The sequence below is a fragment of the Lepisosteus platostomus genome, chromosome 8, assembly GCF_059453375.1.
Source record: "Lepisosteus platostomus isolate fLepPlt1 chromosome 8, fLepPlt1.hap1, whole genome shotgun sequence".
NCBI lineage: Eukaryota > Metazoa > Chordata > Actinopteri > Semionotiformes > Lepisosteidae > Lepisosteus > Lepisosteus platostomus.
In genome coordinates this window covers 42,462,788-42,487,562 of record NC_142618.1, presented here as the reverse complement: position 1 = coordinate 42,487,562, position 24,775 = coordinate 42,462,788, and the positions used below count along the sequence as shown (strand labels likewise).

The following is a 24,775-nucleotide window of genomic DNA, read 5'->3' as shown; positions in this document are numbered from 1 at the left end:
GTGCGTGAACTCTGTTTTTCTAGTTTTTGACAGATTTCGACGACACGTGACCCTTGACTTTTTCTGAAGTCTTTATCAATATTGCATTTGTTTCCACAGTACATACTGGTAAAAAGCCACATGCCCTAGATATCACTGCCCTGTTGATAAGGTTACCATTTTTGTAATAGGAAGATAATAGTCCATGAAGTATTTGATTCATTCTTTCCTTTCCGGAATGTTTTTAAAGAAAGATTACTGGAAGGGGTGTGATACAGTAAACGATTAAAAAAAAGCAAAATATTTCATATGTAACTTCAACATAGTACTGGCTAGTACAGGACTAAAAGATTTTCACTGTGGTGCTTCCACAGGGAAAAAAATACTCTTTTTACATTAAAAAAATGAGAGCAAGCAGTGGAGAATTTTACTTTGTGGAGTCTCTCAAGCATGTACTGTACAGTATAAAAAGCCTGTCTATAAATAACTTCTCCAGCATACTGCCGAATCTCTTTCCAGTTGTGAAACAACTTGGCAGAGTCCTGATTCTATGGCCGGCATACAGGATTCCTCTGTAACTATGCAGGCAGGAGGATATCTTTTGAATGTGCTGTCAGGGGAGGGAGAGAGCCTTAGAAATTTTGTCTCAGTGTTCCAGAATGCCAGTCAAGAAAGAAAAAGTGCCGCCTATGACCTGTTTGCTTTCTGTGAGGATAATGCACTGTATTCCTGCCTGTGTGAGGAAAACACTGCCCTGCGCGTTCTCTACTTACCTTGGGAGGATTTTGACAAGCAACAGAGAACTGCCAACATTGATCTTGAGTCCTATGTGTATCATGTGTCCATTTTAGCCTATGATAAAACAGTCATCCAGGTTTTCATTTTTCTTTGGTGTGTACTCTGATTTTTAATTTCTTTATTCCGATAATTTGGGAAAATGTTCTCTGGTGATAACGTCAAATGTAGGCTAAACTACTGAAAAAGCAATTTTACAAATGTTGTGTCTATAAATATTCAGTTCAGTTTATTGTCAAAAGCACAAATGCAATGAAATGCTTTATTTACATGTATACTCCCATACAAAGACATTAAGGAATCAACAAAACATAAACACAGAATAGCAGCAGCAACAACAAGTTAAATAACATAGAACTTTATAAAAAAAACAAGTCAGGACAAGCAGTGTGAGAAGAGGAAAAAACAGTTGGATGAACACTATGTCTACTGTCTACTTTTTTAAAAAGTGTACTTTTTGTATTAATGGGTGGCTTGGTAGCACAGTGGTTATCATTGTCATCTCTCTCATTGCTGGAGCCCCGGGGTCAGTTTCAGACCTGGGCTGCTGCAGTATCTGCATGGAGTTTATATTTATACGTGTTTGTGTGGGTTTCCTCTGAACACCCCAGTTTCCTCCCACTGTCCAAAAAACATACCGATAGGCTAATTAGCGTTTGGGAAAACTGGCCATTATGTGTGCATGTTTGAGTTTGTACTGTGAAGAACTGGTGTCTCATCCAGGGCGTACCCTTATTTGTGCCAGTTGCTTGCCAGATTAGGCCCCAGCTCCCCTGCGACCCTGAATTGGATGAAACAGAAAATGGATGGTTTACATTAACAGTCTTGTTATAAGACTGAAACACACTTGATATAAGAATAATGAGCAGACAAGCTTACAGGATAGCTGATGAGTACATTATGAATATTATGCTCATTTTTGATGAGCTAGAGGGATCTACAGAGTTCTGATTTTCCATCAGCTTTTTTTTTTGTTGTTTGGTTGCCAATTTCCATTTTTTTCATGATGAATCATCCTGGCTTCTGCCGCTTGCAGGTGCATGCTTTCCTCTGATGTGCTCATTTACACGAGCCATCCATCATACTCATATTTGTCATACTGCAGGCCTTGTAATACCAATTGGAAAGGGCAGCATCAATTGAACAAATGATGCAGCTCCTTTGCTGTCAGCTAACAAGTGTTACTGTTGTGTGGAAAGCAGAAGACACTTTTGTCAACTTAAGCCCTCCCAGCACAGGCAGCTGTTGATATACAGTATTGTGTGGGAAATACAGGTCAAAGTCAGCTAATTATACAGACAAGAGTCAAATCTGCAGTGGCTGGGATTGCACAGGTTAACTTGACCTCCAAATGCTTCCTCATAGACCGAACCAGCTGGGCTCCCCTTTCCTAAGCTATTTTTGCCTGCGGAGCTAGAAGACTGCAAATATTTAAAACCATATACTGTACGAAACTATTGTCCCTGTAACACATAACAAAATAACAAGAAAATAAAAATGGGAAAGAAATTCTCCTTTCGCCATGTCTTGACTGTCCACAATTGCTCTTTTCTTGTGTGAAATGAAGGAAAAGCTTCAGTCTAGTTTTGGTAAGGGTGCACTGAAAGAATCAAATAAAAATTCTCATGTCATCACTTGATGTTCCTATTCCCTACGGACTTCCCGATTCCCCCTTCTGTCAAACGAACCACCTGTTTTTGTGGAGTCTGTGTTCAAAGCTAAATGTCAGGTGTTTTATATCTTTAATTTATAAGGCACAGCTGTAGCCTGAAGTCAGTTAACATCTTGTGAGGTGACCTTTCAACTTCTCCCCACTGCTTATCTATGGATACGGTAACTCTGCAGTGTTTCTCATAAAACTTGTCCTGTAATTATTTGCTCTGCATACACTTTGTAGTTCGTGTATGCTATTTTGTAAGTGTTTTGAATTCCATTTGGGTGGCAGAATTTCTTTGTATAATTCATAATCAAGACTACGCCACTGACAGGGAATCCTAAGAGTCAGTGCACCACTGGGGGAGGGATGGGCTGGGTGTCACCGGGGGGATCTTAACCTTTCCATTTTAGACAACACTGGGTCTAAAGACCTTTAAGTCATGAGTGTTATCAGTGAGGGATATGTCAGACCTTTGCCCACCCAGAAAGCGACGCTGTTAATGTTGGCTTGCAGTATCAGTTAAAGCATTTTTTTTGGGACAAGAGTTGTTGTACTTTAACGCCACGACCTCCACACCCATTCAGAAGAGATGGAGCCAACGCATACAAGGTGTACAGAACAATATGAAGAGGCAATGGGCTGTGTGTCACGCCATAGCAGGCAGGAGTAGGTGGACCCCATGTGTAGCAGTCTCCGGTGGAGTCGGGTCAGGTGATGGAAAGGGATCCGAGGGGATAGCTAAACCAAAACGAGAGGCAAGGTCGAGGTCGAGTACGGGAGCAGGGAGTCAAAAACCAGTGAGGACATAAACAAGAAAAGGGCTGTCTTCAGGAGAAGGCAGTCGAAGAGCAGCTCGGTGAGGAAAACTCAATTGTGAGCGAGGTCCAAGAGGTCCAAGAGGAGAGTGAAGGCTTCAATAAGGACGAGTGCGGCATTAATTGGTTACGAAGAGTAGTGCCCGTGAGAATGCGGGAGCGCTTACGTGTTTGTGTGCGATCTGTGACACTGTGCTTTTTCAAATTGCTAGAATTTCAAAGGAGATCAATCAAATGAGCTAGATGGGGCAAATGGTCTTCTCTCATCTGTAACCTGTTTTGTTTGCTTTGGTCTCATTTACATGTGGTTAGGTTTAGGCCATTTGATTTTCATCATGCAGTTGTTTGTTTAAATGAGATTCACTCTCAAACAATGGAAACGTGTAGAGATGTTCTCATTCCACATACAAGGCATCATTCTGTTTAGACTCCATGTCACACAGAGCCATGGGTGAGTGAGTCTAGTTTAACGGGAATAAAATTCACTACAAAGAAAAGAAAATGCCACTTTCTGTTGATAGCGGAAAATGTCAAGAAGTGGGCAGCAAAAGAGATGGTGTAGGCTTGTTAGCATTCAGATCAGCGTTTATGTAAAAGGGAACATGTCAGAGAGCCACCGTCTTAATAAAAGGCTGTGACGCATTTAAAACAGTGGCAGACACAAGTGTGTCTGTGTTCAGCTTTTGCTAAAGTAGACTGTTAAGTGATTTCTGGAAAACTGAATGGTTTTCAAACAGGCTAGTACAATTTGTCAATAGAATGAGCTAAAAACATTTTTTTTAATCATTAACATTAATGTCAGTCCTTGTGACAGACCACACTTCAGGTTTGTGTTTTGTTCAAATCTGGCCTGCTATTCAAGAACTAGAAAGGTGTCTCCTCCTATCTTCAGAAGACAAATTAACATATAAATACTTCACAACGGGCAGTCTGGTGGTTAGCTCTTCATAGCAATTGGGTCCTGGGTTTAGTTCCAGTCTGCAGAGCCTCCTGTGTGCAGTTTGCTTGTTCGTGTGGGGTTTCACCAGCTGCTCCAAAGACAGGCTTGCTGAGGTTTATTGCAATCTCTAAATGTTTGTCTGGCCTTGACCGGGATCCTGTGCCACTCTATGTAATGGACAGGCATCCCATTCAGAGTCCCACCTTGTACCCCTAGGTTGTCCATTACTGTGACCCTTATCAGGAATAAGCAGCATGCTGATAAATTGGATGAATTGAAACATCAAAACATTGTGGAAACAGCAGTACATATTGTAGCTTTAAACTCACATTTGGACAGCTTTGAAACATTTCATATGACAAGAGTTATGGTTTATTTAATTTTTTATTATCAACTTAGAACTTGTGAGGTTTAGTGAATGTCTCAATTCCCTTTGAACAAGAAAGAGTGCCTTGTTTATGCTCGACACTGATGAGTCCAGTAATGGATGATGTGTGTTAACCTTATTCCCACTGTGTTCTTGGAAGCGAAGTGACGGGCTGTTGGAAATGCTGTGAGAAGGCAATGCTTAAAACAGAAGCTGATAATAATCACAGCAGGAAGGGTTTCCCTTGCAGCCCACTCAAGACAGTTTTTAAAGAAATAGTTTTTTCTGATTTAAAGTGACAACGTATCCCTGCTGCCCTCAGGTACAGAGGTGATTAGCCTTAACCAGCAGAGCACTTTAGTACAGGGCTATTAAGATGTCTACCAAGAGTCATGAAACAGCAGTATTCAGCCAGCTGCCCGACCTGAACATTGTTCTATTGCAGTGTTTATAGACCCAAGTGTGAATAGACCTGGTGTGGTGGACCATGCTAACTTAGCTGTTTCCTATATGTTGTGACATCCCTTATATATCGTATGTATATTGTATTGGTGGTGGTGGAGGGGAGTCCCCATTACCTGTAAATGCATGACTTGTATATAATCAGTAAAAAACAATTCCTAAGAAATGCAATGTCATCTTTCTCCGGTTCAGATAATAATAATAATAATAATAATAATAATAATAATAATAATAATAATAATAATAATAATGCATGTTGTATCTGACTGAACAGCTGAGAATAAATCTTACACAGTAAGTAGATTGTTGATCAAAGGATCTCATTCAGCCATTTCTCTCAATAACACAATGTTTGTGCAGCAAAAGGGCAAAGCATTGCAGGAGGTGACAATTACCAGGCAGTGAACGTTCGGCTCTCATAAAGCAAGGCACTGTATGAAAAGGTTTTCAAAGTTCTTCCGAAAATGCTTTAGTCAAACAGATTTTTTGTGATCAAGAACACGTTGATCAACTCCAGAGCTCTACACACTTGACACTTATTGAAGGGCAATTGGCAAGAAATAATAGATCTATAAAAATGGCAGAACTATTTTAAGAACTGAAACTGTTGCTTTTTTTGTTATGCACCCACCCCCCTTGTTATACACACCTCAACCTTCACAGGCACAGGAAGGGGGATGAAAGAGTTTTTCAGACTTTTCTCCAGACATGGATCCTGCTTTCCACAGTGCCTACAGCGGAGTTGGATTGGAGGAGCGATGCAGACCTCACTGTACAGTGTTCTCACTCCTGTGATGTAGTGATAGCACTGCCATGTCACTGACACATGGCCACATGGATTTGCTTATGTGTTTGCTGTTCGGTCCTCTCTTATTTGTAAGCTTTCACTCTGTAATATGCCTGTTTTACGACAGGGTATGTGAAGTGAAGTTAAATACAAATGATTGCTCCCAGCTTTCCAGCCGTCTGATTCCTGTATTGTATAATACGGATCAGAAGTGGTGTATAAGAGACATCTGCCTACTTTAATATTGTTTAAAATCAATAGCATAAAGTCTTTCTGGCTGGTAGAAATTGTCAAAAACCTATACAAGGCTATTATTTAAACAGTAACGAGATCATCTATTTTGTGCCAGGGAGGGGCCAGATGTGAGGCTATGTCATGCATGAGCACAGCTTATTTCGCAGAAGTGAAAGTTTAGCAAGAGCAAGGGAATAGGAAAAGCATGTGCAATTTTTGGTTGAGTTTTTGTCCTGTTTATATTTTGATTCCTTTCTACACAGTGTCAACATTTAAATTGTGCAATGCCTTTTCCTATGTGCACTTTCGATAAATGCTCATATTTCCTGCTCTCGGGCTGGCCATGCTGACTCTTCTGGGCTGAGAGGAAGTGGCCATCCAGCGTCCATCCAACTGGGATTCAGTTGATGGGCCTTCTGTACTATTACTGTATTCTTTTGGTATGATGTTTGCCTGTGACAAAAAGAAAACATTCTACTGCTCTGTCTGATCTTTGAATTCTCTGATTTCTCCCACCATCCCATGAAAAAGCTCTCATTCACGGCTTAGTCTAAGCTCTATTATACAATCCTGTCCTGATGAAGGCTGAATGTGCACCCAGTTCATTTTGCTCCTTTTTATAACTTTTTTACTAGATAGCACCTTAATAACATTTGGGTGTGCTTGTGTTTCTCTCTATTATAACACCATGTCACTGCGAAGAGCGATCCTGTTTAATTAAAAAAATATCTTAAAAACATACCTTTTCAACTTTCTTACCAAAACAGGCCTAAATGCTTTTGGAAGGAACCACTAGCATGTTTTTGGACTTTCCTTCCCCAATTAGACAAAATTAAGGAGCTTAGGGTCCTCTCTTTCTGCTCTACTACAGTGGTGTTAAGAGAAATGTGAACCCTTTTTTTAACAGTTAACCAGGATGTTCTTCTAAGAAAAAAGGGATTCAGAAGTAGCTCAGCTGTTTTTTTTCATAGTGTTGGTGGAGCCATGCAATTCATGCATTGCCAGTTGCAGTTTCCATCATGGTGGTACAGAAAATGTGATGCTTGGATTCCGATGGTTTCAACTGGCCTGGGTGTCATCAAGCCTGTCATTACCAGAAAGAACTGAATATATACAGTATGTACATTTAACATTTTTGACTTTATAATATGGAGCTCAAAAACACAAACAAGAGCCTCGACACTCACATACAAAGAGTACAGTGGAACATGGATTTTTGTAACCTCTACGAGTGTAATGCGTGATCTTGGTGTTCTGAAAGTATATTTTTGAAGAAAATGTTCTTGGCCAGGAGCTCCTGAGGGCTTATCCAGCAAAAGTTCTTGTTCTAGCACAAGCTCAGCCTTATCATCTTGATGTTGATGGCTGAAGAGCCATTATTTGCCAGGTTGTTTGCTGTCTGTGACTGAGACATGAAGCAGAACTGGCCAGCGAAGGGCTGGAGTTGCCTGTGGTGTTGCTGCTGCCTGTGGCCAAATAACAGTGATCATTCTGTGATGGTCTGTGATTCCTATGATGGATGGCTCTGAAAAGTACACATTTTCCAGGGAGCACATTGGCTGTTTTCTTCCCCACTGTGGCTGTATGATGGCCCTGTAAGTTATATAACTGTTGCCAGTTCCAAACTGTCTGAGCATAAAAGAAAATTGATAACTCCATATTTGAACAAAACTTGGGAAGTATGAATTGAGACTTTAAGCTTTTGCTTTCCTTTTTTAAAGTAATTAATTCACAACTGCTTACCAATTTCAAACTAAATATTATTTTGGCTGATTTTGTCTGTAAAGGATTGTAATGCATGCCACTTTCATAGTATAGTTACACCTTAAATGTGTTTAAGAAAATGTACTTGTTGTTTTCCTGCAGTGGTTTCCTGTCCTAAAACACACCCTTTTGTACAAATCTTACTACATAAACAGCAGCTGATCTGCGGGTTTGAATCTCAGTGACACTGTTGTATGCAAAGCCTGCTTATGACAGTGTGAGTTTCTGTTGATTTTATTTTTTCTTTCTATTTAGTACATATTTTATTATTATTCCTTTATATTGCCAGTTAAGTCACTAAGAGAGTGCAGAGTACTCCTTCATGCGTCTGAGCATTCACTGGAGCAGTTTGAGTGAAGTATCTTACTTCGGTGTACAAGAGCAGAATCCTCCCTGGAATCAGATTTATACACATTTCTGCAGGGTTTTTTTGATTTCCTAAAATTTAGGATCACCAATTAGTTTTTGGTGATTCTAAATACAAACTGGTGTTGTATTTACCAGTTGTGTACTGTTCAAGCAATGACTACGAACCACACAACAGCACACGGGAGAATGAGAAGTGCAGGCAGACTCTGCCCATGCCTTCATGCCCTTCAATCCCCTGTCAGATGTTCAGTGCCAATTGGAAGACAGGCAGGTCCCTCACGGACAGCGCTGCAAACCACTGTTCAGTAGCCCAAAGGGGTCGCTATGTTTGCAGAGAGCTGAGACATCTTTGACTGACTTTCCACACCTCATCCTTGGCATTTCAGCCAATTGTCTGCTGCCGCTAGGGAAGTCCCAGACACACTCAGCCAGTGACGTGACCCAGGATCTAACCCACAATGTCAAGGATTATACAGCTTAATTTGCATTTCGGCGAGCGCTTTTACCGGTTGAGTCACTCGAGACACCTTAAGATTTGTACTTTTATTTGATAAAGAAAACGACAGATGTACGTGTGCAAGGTGTGCACGTTTTATACTTTTCCAATTTGGTCTGATACGTCTCCAGTGTAACTAATAATTTCATTCTTGGCTACTCACTTGACATGTGTACCTGTCATTTTCTGCCTAATGATACTGGACAGGAAGCCAGCGGTCCAGTGTTGTCTGAGATATATAAGTTTAGAAGATCTTTTGATGACGCCTTTCACTGTGCCTTAATTAGAGTGGGTTCCTGGAAGAACATGGGTTATAAAAGGCTGTGTATAGTATAAGAGTTACACTGAGGAAATTATTTTGAGAGTTTGAATCAAAAGCCTTTTATTCTTTGCAGCTAGGCTTTAAAGTTGAGTGCCTCACACAAAGAGTAAAGGAAATGCTTTTCCTTCCAGTTATATTAAAATCAGCTGATCATCAGCTGTCTACCCCTGAACCCACAGACGCGCAGAACAGCAAGTACTTTTTGTGCTTCGGTAGTGATTTGTTTTACTGATAGGAATGGAAAGAAAGGCAGTACTTTTAACGCCACAATGGTTGCATGAGATTTCCTTTTGATAACACGCTGTAGTTAACCTTTTACTGAGTATGCAGGCTCTCTGTATAGAGGATAGAGATGAGCACTTATGTTCAGACCATTTCAGAGAAACAAAGCCAAACACAACAGTGAGAGGCCAAAGCTAGGGGAGAGCAAAATGCTACATCTGCACTTGTGAGTGAAATTCACAGGAAACATTGAGCAATACAGGTGTGGTGTTTGAATACATTATACTGAACGTCTTAGAAAGAAACCTCAGTGTTGACTGTCTGCTGCCAAACGAGCCCACTGTCGTAAAAGGCCTCATTTTCTTTTACATCATAGAAAATTTAGATACATAACATACTTGAGTAGTGCATTCAGTACATTAGTTTCCTCTTTTCAGTAAGTAATTTAAAAAAGTAAAATAAAATTACCATGTATATTTCTGTATTTTTAATCCCTAAATTTACACATTTTTTAAAAAGAGATAGAGTGATATAGGGTATATAGGATAGGAGTTAGACTTTTGAACACCACAATGAAAGAAGATATCCAAGTGAGGTTCTTTAATAGTCGCCCTTTTCAACCTTGTTCGAGCAGTTCATCGTTCAGTAAAACTCCACATGAATTTGACAGGTACAGATATCCATAACGCTGATACTATGCTGGAAAACATTGTATGTTCTCTATTGCTCTTATTTGTGTCTTTGATGTATATCTATGGCTTAGGGTACTGTAGTTCACTGACTGCTGTCATTGCACTCATGTGACTCAGAAACCCTTCCGTTCTTTTGACACTGCAGGCTAGTACACTAGGTGAGCTGAATAAGTGCACATCAGTGCAATCCCATTTTATCAGTCGCACAGAGTAAATGTAAGGTGATGTGCAAAACAAAGGCATTTCCAGTTTACGAGGAATATCATATATTTTCCTATAATATAATATTGGACGGCATGGTGGTGCAGTGGTTAGCACTGATGCCTCGCATTACTGAGGCCCTGAATTCAGTTCCGGGGGTGCTATCTGCATGGAGTTTGTATGGTCTCCCTGTGTTCTCATGGGCTTCCTTTGGGTGCTCCTCCAAAGACATCCTGGTAGGTTACGTGACTTTACGACTTTACTATTATGGTGTATGATGACATTATGAAGTGCACATACTGTATCAAACATCATTACAAAAATGGAGCGACAAAATTAAAAATGATAGTCATCAAAAGGTAAAATTTAAGCTGAATTCTTTTCAATTAAAGGAGTTTGAGCAGGGCAGTATGGTGGTGCAGTGGTTAGCTTCCTGCGACCCTGAATTGGACAAAGTGGTTAAAAATTTGGATGGATAGGTAATATATTATGAATCTTTTACAAGTACAAGTTGTAAAGAGGTATTTGGATATTTGCCAACAATGGTACCAGACAGCTGGAACAGAATAGAAGGGGCAGACAGAGACCGTGGAACCACTTAACCTGCACTCTGTTTACTTTGCTCTTGCAAAGTTATGAAACACAGACCTTTCAAGCCACATTCTTGCTGCCCACATAAGGTGAGGATCCTTAGAATGGAGGGTCCAAGGGTGGCATTGTACTGCCGTTCCAGTAATGAATCAAGATATTGCTTCTTTCTATCCTGCAAGAAAACCTTTGCTTTCTCACCATACTTGGTACTTAGTACAATTCATAGTACAAGGCTGAGTCCCCTTGTCGAATGATTCACTGGTATGAAGTCTACCAAGAGAAGAATGTTGGTAAAAAGGGGCTCTCCAGTCACTCATTCAGAATCTGCTCAGACTTTGCTGTTTGTTCGGCTGTGATCTATATCATTAGCTGGTTGAGTTACCCTTTAACATAAAGATAGAGACTTACAACTGAGTAGCAGCAATTCAGGATCTGTCATGTTCTATGTTGTGAAGAGATCATAGAGCCCTGAAAATCATAGGTAAACAAAACCTCATTCATTTCTTAGAAACATACAGTACACAAAGTGAGCTTATTACTTATGCGTTGCAAGTCATTTTCTATTGTGAAATTACGTGTGGACCACACTAATTTCTTAATGTTACATTTGATCATGCATTTCCCATTCCAGGAGTTTATTGCGGAATACTTATGGTTATTTTTAAATATACTGTCAAAATTCTAATACAGTACATTTAAATGAAAAATTTATAAATCTTTGTGTTTAAAGACATATACACTATATAATATACAGGTGAAATATACAGTACAATATGCATCTGACCCATAAACCATTATTTTTCTGACGTTCAGCAGTGGTTTGTTAGTTGTTCTTGAATATATACAGTATGCAGTTTTCTGGGGGCATATAATTTTAATATCATTATTGTAATGGTGTATATCCACAGATTAAATTAATCGCTTGCCCCTGTAGATCTGAAATGATTTGGAAAAGATGGGTAAGGACTATCCGAAATATCATTTAAGTAAAAACTACTGTTGTGGTAAATTGTAGGACACTTTATTGTTTCTCTACAAAAAGAAATATACAGATAATAAAATCTGGGAAACTAGGTTCAAAAAGTATAGTTTTAGGAATAGGTTCAATGTTCATAATTAATTAGAAAAATATATTGAAGTATATTTAAAAACACGGTATAATGAAATATATTAAAATGTATAATCATTTAAGTATGTGATAATATTTAAATTGTTTGATAAATGTTTAAATTTTGTTTTTAATTTTTATATGTGTTTAAAATGTATCATCAATGAACAAGTATTTTTTGTTTGTTTTTAACATCTAAACAAAGACAATTACATGATAGATGAACACATCAGGATGCTAATTACAGTAGCTAAAAGATATTTAACCCCAATCTTGCTTAAGTGACAAATATTTAAATTTCCTTCCTGCCTCCTCTTTGATCTGTAGTTTAGTGAGACATGATCCGTATTTAACCTTGCGCTGAAGTTTTGCCTCAACTTTAGAGATCACTGCAAATAGCCTTGCAGCTATTTATACCTTGTTGTGATTATTATTACAATTATAATATGGTGACAATGAGGCAATATATTTCAAAACAGCATTGGATTCCTTCAGAAAATATGTTTCCTTGGTTTCTGAAGCTGAGATGTATGTGCACAAGCCTCACTTTTGTTGAAACAGTCCCCTTCTTCTGCAGTGGTGCCTGTTCCCTTTGTCACAACATTTACGACTTACGATTAAGTTCTCATGTTTAAAAATAATATTTGCCATCTTTTTTAAAACAAGACAACTTAAGGTTTGAAAGCCGATGGGCTTGCTTGTTTTGATATTGTTTCTTTTATTGGTTGATCAAAAGCCCTCATCCAGCTGCTTTGTGATGGGTTGAACAATGTAGTTTCGCCCGCCACCCATTCTATAAAGTATTGCCTTCTATTACGGTCCTAAATGCACCTTCTCATTATTCCTGAGCACTTTGCGTCTTTGTTTCTTTCACCTTTGGTTTTGAGCTACTACACTTTTCTCTTGCTGTTAACCAAATATTGGGGTATCTAAATCCACACCGAACTAACTTCAGTATGTTCAGTATTTGGCAGCCAGAATCTTGAACAGGTCTAGTGCAAATGATCACATTACTCCTATCCTGGAGTCCTTGCACTGGCTTCCTGTCAGGTTTCGTGTCGACTTCAAAGTCCTCACGCTCCCCTGTAAGGCTCTGCATGGCTTGGCACCTCATTCTATAATTGTGATTTATTCTATGAGTGATGGGGCCTTCTCTTGCTATGTCCCAAAGCTCTAGAATTATATCCTTAAGGATCTCAGAGAGTCACCTTCCCTGAGCACTTTCAACTCTCAAAACCTTCTTCTTTTATTTAATTGCTTTGCTTTCCTGCTGTATTCCAAAAATATTTTTTTTAAGGTTAATTGACGGTATTCAGACCTTAGATTGAGAGAAGCACACATAATCAGGACACTTTTTTTCCTGGGACAGGACAAATGAGAAGGGTGAAAGAGGACTTCTTCCTCGGCCGGGAATTGTATGTTATGTGCAAGTATGGAAAAGAGAATCCGGCGGTTGTTCCCAGGAGTTTCTCACAGTAGCTGATTCCTTTAGCCTTTTTCAAAAAATCCTGTATCCTGTTAAAGCACGTGTCAAGAAGCAGGTCATTACCCAAGGGAAGAGCTCCTGATTTTTTTTCAATGGGGATTACCCAGCGATGGCAGTACAACACTCCACATTCCAGAGATCTGTTACTTCAACACTCAGAGTTATTGGAGGACCCCTGTGCTGCAGCTTAGCAAAGGTTTGCTTAGGAAATAAAAAAAAAAGTAGTTGATGTCTAGGTTTAATTCATTAATTTTTCCAACTAGTAATGATATTTGGTTCCACATCAGGTAAAAAGTTATTGCCTTGTGGTATTTTATCCCTGAAGACATGGAGGACATGTGTGATGACCTTTTCATAGATAATCATGCTTCTATTAGAATAAGGGACTGATTGGTAAAGTAATGCTGTCTGAAGAGCATAGCCTGCTCCTTTAACTTCAAATCACTAGTCTTTCACTTAGACTGCATGGTAGGGGCTACCCTCTTAGACTGAAACAGGGGAATACAGAGTACTACTCCAGACTGTAGGATGCAACAACAAGTCCAGTGGAGGAGTATTTAGAGCAGAATTTAGGAGGAACGTATTTTGTTATCTAACTTATTTTGATCTGTGGTGGTGGTAGGGGGTGGAGTTGGAACAAATATCAAAGTGTGTTTTGGAGAATAACTCCTTGGTATTTTTCGAGAAGCAGCTGCATATGGTCATGGGAAGAGCAAAATAGGAATACGGGTCAAAAAGGCTTTCTGTTATCTGTGGCTTTTTTATGGTCCTGTTTTGTGATTTACTCAATGAAGAGATGAGGCACTCAAATTCCAGTGAAAGCATTTAGTGTCAGTTACACTGGTTATGGTTCTGATGAATGTGCTGTACTTCAGAAGACAGCATAATTTGGTTTTGGACCACCCCATTACGTAATCCGATATAATCAAACAGTTAAGATGCTGTGGCAGTTGAAATTTGCAATGCAAATCATCTCCATTTGTTTTTCATAAATGCGTAGATCTTTTTTTTTATTCTTTTCCCTTTGCTGCCAAAAACATAGTCTGGCTTGCCAAAAAGGAAAAAAAAAGAGGAATTAAAATCAATAAACACCCAGGGCAGATATGAAAAACCTATGTGTACTCGAGGATTAGAGGTGAATAGAGTTTTTGAAATGTGGGAAGTGAAGTAGAAATACAATCTTTTGTTCTTATTTTTAAGTGACTGGACATAAAAACCCGTGATGTGCAGCATGTGACGAGAGATTTAAATTTTTATCTTTGGGGTATCATAATGATGATACTGTAACAAAAAAAATGTTACAGTAAAAAAGGACAAAACACCCATTAAATTGTTTTGCAGATGGCACCCATTGAAAAATGAAAAATATATTTTTTTAATTCATTTTTTTCTTGTGTAGCCCATTTTGAAAAGAAAAAAAATAGTTGTTAGTTTGCTCTAATTTCAGGTCATGAGTGTGGTATGGTGTAATCACAGAGCTTTGGCCAACCAGAAGATGAACAGAGCCTTCACTGTATGGCCTGCTGTTGCTCAACCAGAGACAAGAGGTGCAGGTATTTTCTGAAGTCAGAATGTCACAACAGACTCCTACATATGACAGCATTACCAGTGGTGGTTTCTGGGCATGATCATAAAACCCTCCCTATACGGGAGAGAAAATATTATCCAATGGGAAATACACTAAGAAAGGAGTTGGGGATTTATAGGTGATTTGGCTTTCCATGTTAAGAACAAGTCATTTGCTTCATTTTACTGATAAACCTTTGTTTCCCAATGCCTTTCATAATAGCAGAAGCTCAAAATGAGCCAGGGAACATTGTTAAACTGTCTGGGTGAAACAGTTTTATAAAACTCAATGTGAGTTTCAAATTATATGCAAATGCAGTGTTTGAGTAATACAGATAAAACAAGCAGCATTAGAGCAAAACTTCAAGAGCTTTAAACAATTCTTTTTTCAAACTGTATTTTATCTCGGTAATAATAAAATTGTGGTGTTACTACAGGCTGTTTTATTAATGTTTTGTGACAGTTCTCTTTTCATTGCTTGCAAAACCTGCTCTGATGTGCTCTTGAATTTTGTAGGAGGTATGTCACACGAACCGTAACATGTACATGTAGATTTCATTCTGGGATCTGCAACTATAATAAAAATAATAGTAATAATAATATAGCACTTTTTTGGGTACTCCACCTTAAGCATTTTACAGGCAATGAGGACTCAGAGTAATGAAGCCAATTTATAGATGGTGCTTATTAAGAGGCCATGATTGGTAAAGGCCAGGGGGCAAATTTCTCCAAGACACCAGGGTTACATTTACATCCCTACCCTTCTCGAGAAACAGAGGATTTGTAATGACAATGGGCAGTCAGGACCTCGGTTTTAAATCTCATCCAAAGGATGGGATGTTATTTTGTGACACCTGAATAAGACCTAGACCAAACATATAATTGAGTATCATTCATCTGTGTTTCTGTATTTCATTCACTGTATATGTCCTATTGTGACCAAAACATTATTTACTGATTTTGTTATTGTTGTTTTTTTTAAAGGGAAGTGACAGTTATTTGCATGTGTAAAGTAAAAAGTCGAAAAACTGCCTTTTGTCTGTTCCCATGAAATTAAAATATTCCATTAGATAAAATAATGCAGGCAAGCTTTCAAATGACATACAGTGCCTTGCGAAAGTATTCGGCCCCCTTGAACTTTTCAACCTTTTGCCACATTTCAGGCTTCAAACATAAAGATATAAATTTTTTATTTTATGTGAAGAATCACCAACAAGTGGGACACAATTGTGAAGTGGAACGAAATCTATGGATTTTTGAAACATTTTTAAACTAATAAAAAAATGAAAAGTGGGGCGTGCAAAATTATTCGGCCCCTTTACTTTCAGTGCAGCAAACTCACTCCAGAAGTTCAGCGAGGATCTCTGAATGATCCAATGTTGTCCTAAATGACTGATGGTGATAAATAGAATCCACCTGTGTGTAATCAAGTCTCTGTATAAATGCACCTGCTCTGTGATAGTCTCAAGGTTCTGTTGAAAGCGCAGAGAGCATCATGAAGACCAAGGAACACACCAGGCAGGTCCGTAATACTGTTGTGGAGAAGTTTAAAGCCGGATTTGGATACAAAAAGATTTCCCAAGCTTCAAACATCCCAAGGAGCACTGTGCAAGCGATCATCTTGAAATGGAAGGAGTATCAGACCACTGCAAATCTACCAAGACCTGGCCGTCCCTCTAAACTTTCAGCTCAGACAAGGAGAAGACTGATCAGAGATGCAGCCAAGAGGCCCATGATCACTCTGGATGAACTGCAGAGAACTACAGCTGAGGTGGGAGAGTCTGTCCATAGGACAACAATCAGTCTTACACTGCACAAATCTGGCCCTTATGGAAGAGTGGCAAGAAGAAAGCCATTTCTCAAAGATATCCATAAAAAGTCTTGTCTAAAGTTTGCCACAAGCCACCTGGGAGACACCCCAAACATGTGGAAGAAGGTGCTCTGGTCAGATGAAACCAAAATCGAACTTTTTGGCCACAATGCAAAACGATATGTTTGGCGTAAAAGCAACACAGCTCAACACCCTCAACACACCATCCCCACTGTCAAACATGGTGGTGGCAGCATCATGGTTTGGGCCTGCTTTTCTTCAGCAGGGACAGGGAAGATGGTTAAAATTGAGGGGAAGATGGATGCAGCCAAATACATGACCATTCTGGATGAAAACCTGTTGGAGTCTGCAAAAGACCTGAAACTGGGACGGAGATTTATCTTCCAACAAGACAATGATCCCAAACATACAGCAAAATCTACAAAGGAATGGTTCACAAATAAGGTGTTTGAATGGCCAAGTCAAAGTCCAGACCTGAATCCAATCGAGAATCTGTGGAAAGAGCTGAAAACTGCTGTTCACAAACGCTCTCCATCCAACCTCACTGAGCTCGAGCTGTTTTGCAAGGAAGAATGGGCAAGAATTTCAGTCTCTCGATGTGCAAAACTGATAGAGACATACCCCAAGCGACTTGCAGCTGTAATCGCAGCAAAAGGTGGCTCTACAAAGTATTAACGCAAGGGGGCCGAATAATTTTGCACGCCCCACTTTTCATTTTTTTATTAGTTAAAAAAGTTTCAAAAATCCAATAGATTTCGTTCCACTTCACAATTGTGTCCCACTTGTTGGTGATTCTTCACATAAAATAAAAAATTTATATCTTTATGTTTGAAGCCTGAAATGTGGCAAAAGGTTGAAAAGTTCAAGGGGGCCGAATACTTTCGCAAGGCACTGTATATCTATCACACTATCTTTTATTGGAAGCTTTTTAACAATTTGGACTCCTTTGTTTAGTTCAGATCTTTTAGTTCATGTATAACTGTGGTTTTGGTGAGGATTAATGGCTGAATCACAGTATTGTGATGTGAAGGGCGGAACCTGACTTTACTATTTGCCCTTACAGAAACACCCTTAACATGTACATGCTCGGGTTTTAAACCTGGACTTGTGACATAACAAATTTTGTTATTGACCAACTAGAAATGTACAGTATGAGTGCTGTGCTTTGTTAAATGAATGAGTTAAACAGCTTAAGGATATGGGCTGTTTTGGACAGTCAACAGTAGAATAATCAACTGATGACATCTAGGATGAACTTGAGTTTAACTTTGCCTACATCTGCTCAATCTGTGGGAAACATTAAAAAGGCTTATAGTTTCAAATTTCTTCATACTCCTGTCAACAGCTTATGAAATTTGTGCCCCACTGTTTGTAGGCATTTGTAAGGGCATGTGGCTACCAAATCTCCATATGTGATCAGGACCTGATGCAGAGTGGTTGACATTCAGTGTCAGTGTGTTATTAAATGGTTCCGTTTGAGCTAGGAGGGAAGGCTGAACTTTATTTTCAGTGTTTACTGTTAAGAGAACATGAATAAGCATAATACATGTGTGCAGACTATTAAACAACGATATAGTGTTACATGTTATTTGTAAAGTGTTTTGTTAGTATTGTTTTTAATAAAAAAATATTTTCCTAATTAAATAATCCAATTATCCACAACATAAATACTTGCTGCAGTATTTTCCATTTAAAATGAATCTGTTCTATCATCCTATTAAAAATGTAAAATATCCTACTGTTTAGTATCTGGTATTTAGTATCTCTAGTATCTGATTTATATAATATTTTTGGCTAAACATTTTACTCTCCCAGTTTCTTGTATAGCTTTCATTACTTTATTATCCTAAAGTAAATACAGTGCATGTACACTGTAGGTGGTAATCCTATACAATGTTGATACAAGAAAATTATTAATATTAAAAAGAATGAAATCTGCTTTTCAGTGTGTCCTTTAATTACAACTATTGTTTTCTTCATTTTTCTTTATTTGTTTTGTTACTGTTAACTGTCAGTATTTTGAAAGGAGAACTCTTCTGAGCATATCAGGGCTCCTTCAATATTTAAGACACTTAATAACAGTAACAATGGGGCTTGAAAGTGCTCAACCTGCTCATTTTTATTTTATCAGCAGATGTGTTGTTAGCTGAAGGAATGCTGAGGAAATGAGGTAGTGTAACTTTATTAGTCTCTTATGCTGTTTTTTAAATTTTTCATATTGAACATCCGTGAGCACTGGTTCGCTAGCCATTGGATGGTGTGGGAAAATGTCCTGTTTACTTCCCTGCATCACAGAAGCCACTATGTTCTGTTTATTGACTAAGCAGACACATCCTCTAGTCCAAGACCTAACGTCCTTTGAAGAGGTTCATCAGTAGGAAGGCATTTGGATGGCAGGATTCCTTTCAACTGCTCACTGATGACTGCGGTACTTGGCAAACTTACAGCTCATTAGACCACCACCCCGAATGGGATTGCGAAAGGAATAAAAAAAAGTCTTGGCACACTTAACTTCTTTTTTTCCATTCTTTTCAGGAGCTTGGGCGTATCCGCAGTTGTTTTACTGACTCTGATACTTAGTACCGTTGACAGACACGCATGACAGAGCTCTGTTTTTTTATTTGTCTTTCCTTCTGTAGCCACATTTTTTTAATCATGGGAATTTCAACAGGTGCTTTAGCCCGGTGTCATTTTTTCCTTTCCTGGTCTTCGGTGGTTAGAAAAAAAAAAAGCGTATGTCTTGATAACTTATAAATTTGTTGTGTAAATTGTAGCCAAAGTAAAATTTTCTACAGCATTTTTTTTTCTGTGATATGTTATAAAACTTATTTGAAGAGTAAGTCAGAATAACAGACAAGACTACAAGGGGACTTGAGGACGCAAGAAAAGACACTGGCAAAGTCATCTTATTGGACAAAATGAATAGTCAAACAAGGACCACAGGACACAAATGGAAAGTACATGGAAGGGGTTTAAAAAACTAGGAATAGGACATACTTTACTCAAAGAGATGTTGGAGTGTGGACCAAACTACTCGCCATGTATTTATAGCCAGTTCTTAGGTTTCCTTCATGAAATGGCTGGATGAGATCCCTGAGTCGCTCGGAAGCTACTAACCATCGAACGTACCAGATGGGCTAAATGGCCTTCTCTCATTTCAAAGCTTTCTTATGTTCTTATGCATAACGTCACACTCACTGACATCCACCAGGGTGGTCCACACAAAACCTTGATTCAGCGCTAAAGATGACTTGGCTCTGCTGTGGGGTCTGACTCCTTGCCTCCAATATACTAAAGGCATGATAGCATCGCTTTCTTGACAAGTGGGTCACATTGGTTCCCCGATGTTACTTTGACTTTCAACAGGTTAAATCATCACATCATCTGTGTCCAGTCATCTGCCTCAGAAATTAGGTGCTGCGGTGTTTACATAGCAGTCAAAGTCCCTCAGTTGTGAAATCCACAAAATGCATTGAGTGTTAAAATATCTTTTGCTACTCAGTATAGATATAGTATTTATTACGTTTTATTCTCGATAAACTTTTTAATGTTTGGTCCTCCAGCCCTCATTTGTTTGTGTTCCAGGACGATGAATTAAATAAAGCAAATATATAAATGACTTTTTTTTCTGTTATTTTAAGGAATAATAGTCTTGTTGTTACAATATTTTCCTGTCCCAGAACTGTTCTTTGACATCCTGACTGAGTCACTCTTCCACACTTGAATGCGAAGTTGAGGATGGAGAATGTTGCAATGTTCATGCCTTATTTACAGCTGCTTCCTCTTTCCATCTGGTTTTGTGTATAAGGTTCTATATCAGTCTCTCCAACCAATTCCTCAGAGCAATAACCAGAGTCTGCAAGCTTTTTCAATCAGTTTTCTGATTGATGTTTGTTGTTAAAAAAAAACGCCTGAAGTGATGCTGTGTTAGGGGGCACCAGAGAACAAAAGTGAAAAAAGGGGAAAACAAACTGGAAGAGAATTTTTGGCTGCGATATAATATTGGAAGAAATAGTACACTGTACCCATTTACTCACAGTTAGGTAACATCTCTTCTCTGACAAGCAGATTCCTGTGGCTCAGCTGGAGTTCTGCAGCATAAACTGAGCAACAGTGGATATTGATTCTCTTGCTTATTATCCATTACCTTTGTCATAGGCAGGCTGCAGTGACACACTGCTCTCCCACTGACACAACATGAATTTCACAGGTCCTGAACAGTACATATTTGTATGAAAGTTCATGATTAGAGAGAACGCTGTTTTTCATCTTCTGCAATGTAGGACTGGCCCAGATCAAACTATGATCCCCTACTGAATGAAAATTGCAAGCTCTTTCTCAATGGAATGCAAAAAGAAACCTTGAACAAGTCAGGAGACTGCTGTCAAGCACTGAGTTTTACTCTTTAAAAATGATGGAGTATGTAAAAAAATGTTCAAGTGAAAAGGAATGGTTTGCTTGGGAAAAATGGTTTTCCTTTTCATGTGTTTAAAGGGGGGCAATAATTGTACAAGTATAAAGACAAAGTTCATCCATCTCACATCCTGCATAATAACATCCAAAGGTATTTAGAATATCTGCCCTATAGTTGATTTATTTGGGTGGGGTTCTTTTTGAATTTTAAACACTGTTTTTTGTGACATATTTGTCTTACCAACACTATTTTAAACATTATGCCAATGCATGGGTTTTTAGTCTTTTGTACAAATTGCCTTTAGTTAAATGGATGAGTTTACTTCTTATTCTTAAAAGATGCAGCCTGAGTTAACATCCCCCAGAAAAGGGTAAGAGTATGAAACAAATAAATCAATCAAAAACCTGAAAAGGATACAAATCAAGTGCTATAGTCAGGTGTGCTGCAGTAATTCTGTATTGAAGGATCAAAACTCTTGAGATATTTGAGAAAATGGCTCAATTTATCGTGAACTGCACACCGATTAACAATTATCCTTAAGTATGAAACTTACAGGGACATCCTCTTTAGACAAGTTACTAAACCAGTTATTTTTAAAAAATAGTTCCTAAAGTTCACATGCATTCAGTTCACCACTTTGTCATCCTTACATACATACCGTATACTGCAGTACAAACGTACCTGTAAATCAAGACAGGTCATACTGTATATACAGTATACCCAGCAGCCGTATCACCCTGCAACTCACAACTGGCAACCCACTGAAGCTAAGCAGGTGTGAGCCTGGTCAGTACCGGGATGGGAGACCTCCTGGGAAAAACTAAGGTTGCTGCTGGAGTGGGGCCAGCAGGGGGTGCTCAACCTGTGGTCCATGTGGGTCCTAATGCCCCAGTATAGTGATGGGGACACTATACTGTAAACAGGCGCCGTCCTTCGGATGAGACGTAAAACCGAGGTCCTGACTCTCTGTGGTCATTAAAAATCCCAGGGCGCTTTTCGAAAAGAGTAGGGGTGTAACCCCGGTGTCCTGGCCAAATTTCCAATTGGCCCTTACCAATCATGGCCTCCTAATAATCCCCTTCTATGAATTGGCTACATTACTCTGCTCTCCTCCCCACTGATAGCTGATGTGTGGTGAGCGTTCTGGCGCACTATGGCTGCCGTCGCATCATCCAGGTGGATGCTGCACATTGGTGGTGGTGGAGGGGAGTCCCCATTACCTGTAAAGCGCTTTGAGTGGAGTGTCCAGAAAAGCGCTATATAAGTGTAAGCAATTATTATTATTAATTATTACAGTAAATTTACTTCAGGTGAGTAGCTGCATCAGTATGCAGCTGCAGCTGCAAAGGAACAAGTAAACGTTACTTCCATGCTGAAAAGAGAAGAAAGAAAACACAAAGTTTCAGCTGTGGAGCCTTCTTCAGGTGTGAGGCTCCACAGCCGAAACGTTGTGCTTTCTTTCTTCTCTTTTCAGCATAGAGATATTTTAGCTTAGTTGCTGTTTTGCAGACTCCAAATAAGGAAGTGAGGATGAGGGTCCTAACAAGGAGATTACCTCACACCATGGGCTAGATTTGAGCAAGGGGAAAGGCTGGACACTTTCACCCTGGCCCAAGCCCAGTCAGGCTGGCAGTAATTACAGTAGGTGTCTGTAGGGTCACAGGGGTGACAGTCTTGTTACTGGGCAACATTGCAATGGAATGCTGCTGCCAATATTACGAGTGCCAGGAAAGGCTGTTCAAAACTGCTGCTATTCATCCCAGCTCCAGGGAAAAAGGGGTGAAATACTGCCCCCTCAGAGAAAGGGGGTAAGAGTCACTAGGACCCCAGTGTCACAAGGTTTGGACCAGGAAACATGCCTGTGCAGGCCCAAGAGGTTGACAGGATACCTGTTTCTATTGACATTGGTATGGTTGTTCCTTGGTCAGGCATTGTGAGTGGTGTGAGGAGAAGACAGTATGGACAAGTTCTGTCATCTTACTTCCCCTTTGGCTAAGGGGATGACCTGTGGGCCTCTATTACATGACCTGACCAGCGATACTGATCGGCTAGGTGGTAGTTTTAAACCAGGAAGTGAAGGTGCACCAACTATCTATTTGCTGGGAGTAGATTTTTATCAGGGGAGCTCACAGAAGGGAGAAAAGTTACAATTTGGTCTGTGACTGTGTGTCTGTTATGCAGCTTAGCCACCAACCAGTCATAGAGAAGAAAGTTTAGAGCAGAGACAGAACTAGCTTTTTGTCGTTATTTATTGTTATTTTCTTCCCACTGTACATAATTACTGTTTTGTGCCATATTACTGCCTTTGTGCAACTATTTTCATGAAGGCACATCTCCTTTGATAATCCCAGACCATGCCTCCCAGTTTGGTATCACAGTATACTGTATACTGCTTATTGTGGCATGCAGGATTTTATGTTTTATATACAGGAAGAAGTCTCAAATTGCTCGTTTAAGTCAGCCTATAACTATTTCTTCTTTTTTCCTTCAAAAGCCATCACATGTCAGTTGAGTCAGACATTAAGTGACGTCTGAAGGTTTAAATTTAGAGTGCACTGTTCATTCAGATTTACATACATGCTCTCTTCTAATTACTTATATTCTTTGAGGCAGCTCTTTAAAACAACCTTTGTCTGGTAATGCACATTTTATGCACTTTGCATGGAATACTTGCTGTATACTTTTACATTTTACAGAGGCATATGGAACTGAGCAACTGTTTCTGTCATCTTATAGGGTTTTAAAGTTTAAAATGAAGTAGGAAACTCAGGCTTTGGGAGTGATGCTACATATTGGGCAAAGCTGATATTTTATCCATTCTTCTTAAACTTATCCCACTTATACTATTCAATATTAATAGTTTATTATGTGAGCTTGATTTATCTTTAGGTGTTTTTGTTTCCTGTTTACAGAAGAGTTGTACATCCAGTATAAAACCTGCATGAAGTAGTGGAAAACCATTGCATAGATTTTGGGTAGATTTTGCTGAATTACACTGGTGGAAATACTGTACTCGGTCTGAAGACTGCAAAAAGCTAAATTCCCCTTGAATCTTTTTGCATGTTACACCAGAGTGGAGATGCATTTGCACAGAGGTACAGCTGTGGTCTCACAGATTTCCCCTGACGTCAGTATTAACTTGACATGTGAAGTGGCTCCACTGACGAGAAAGACCCTTTGGGAGTCCCAAACTACTGAAGGGGTTGCTCCTCTTGAGATTAGCTAATGGGTTTTTAAACTTGGGTCCCAGGCATGGAGTTTTCTGCATGTCTTGATGTTCCTGAGGTTTATACTCCTCGAAGTGCTCTTCTGGAAGTAAATCTATGCGCTATTGAAAAGTTACAATTCAGCTTGTGTTTCTGTATTTTCGTGTATTTCGTGAGGCAATATTCACAACATAATCCCTGCCATGAGACACAACACAATGTGATAAAAATGTGATGTCCTACACTGGTCTTGTATCAACAGAAGTGAAAAATAAAAAAAATATAATCATTTGCCACTGTTTTCCATTATCATGTCCAGTCTAGTACAGTACAAAATAGATAATAGGTTTCTTGAGCGCAGTTTGGTTTGTGTGCACAGAGATTTTCCACTGTTTGTTTCACACTGGGGGAGGATTGATTAAGCTCTGGCCTCTGAAATGAAGGGCTGTAGGTTCACGTTCTAGAGGGGTT

The 24,775-nt window shown here is 39.2% G+C and overlaps 1 protein-coding gene across 13 annotated transcripts in view; it reads left to right on the top strand.

The window, feature by feature from the left end:
* Positions 1 to 24,775, top strand: part of LOC148657359 (uncharacterized) — a 97,715-nt gene that overhangs the window by 43,125 nt on the left and 29,815 nt on the right. Inside the window, exons 1-2 of one of the 13 annotated variants that reach the window (XM_088643500.1) lie at positions 996 to 3,627; positions 3,658 to 10,338. The exons of the other annotated variants lie outside the window; for them this stretch is intronic. Of the exons in view, the coding sequence (XP_088499626.1) occupies positions 10,126 to 10,338 (213 nt within the window). The 5' untranslated portion in view covers positions 996 to 3,627; positions 3,658 to 10,125. Of the gene's footprint in view, positions 1 to 995; positions 3,628 to 3,657; positions 10,339 to 24,775 lie in introns of those variants that run through there. 13 annotated transcript variants of the gene reach the window in all.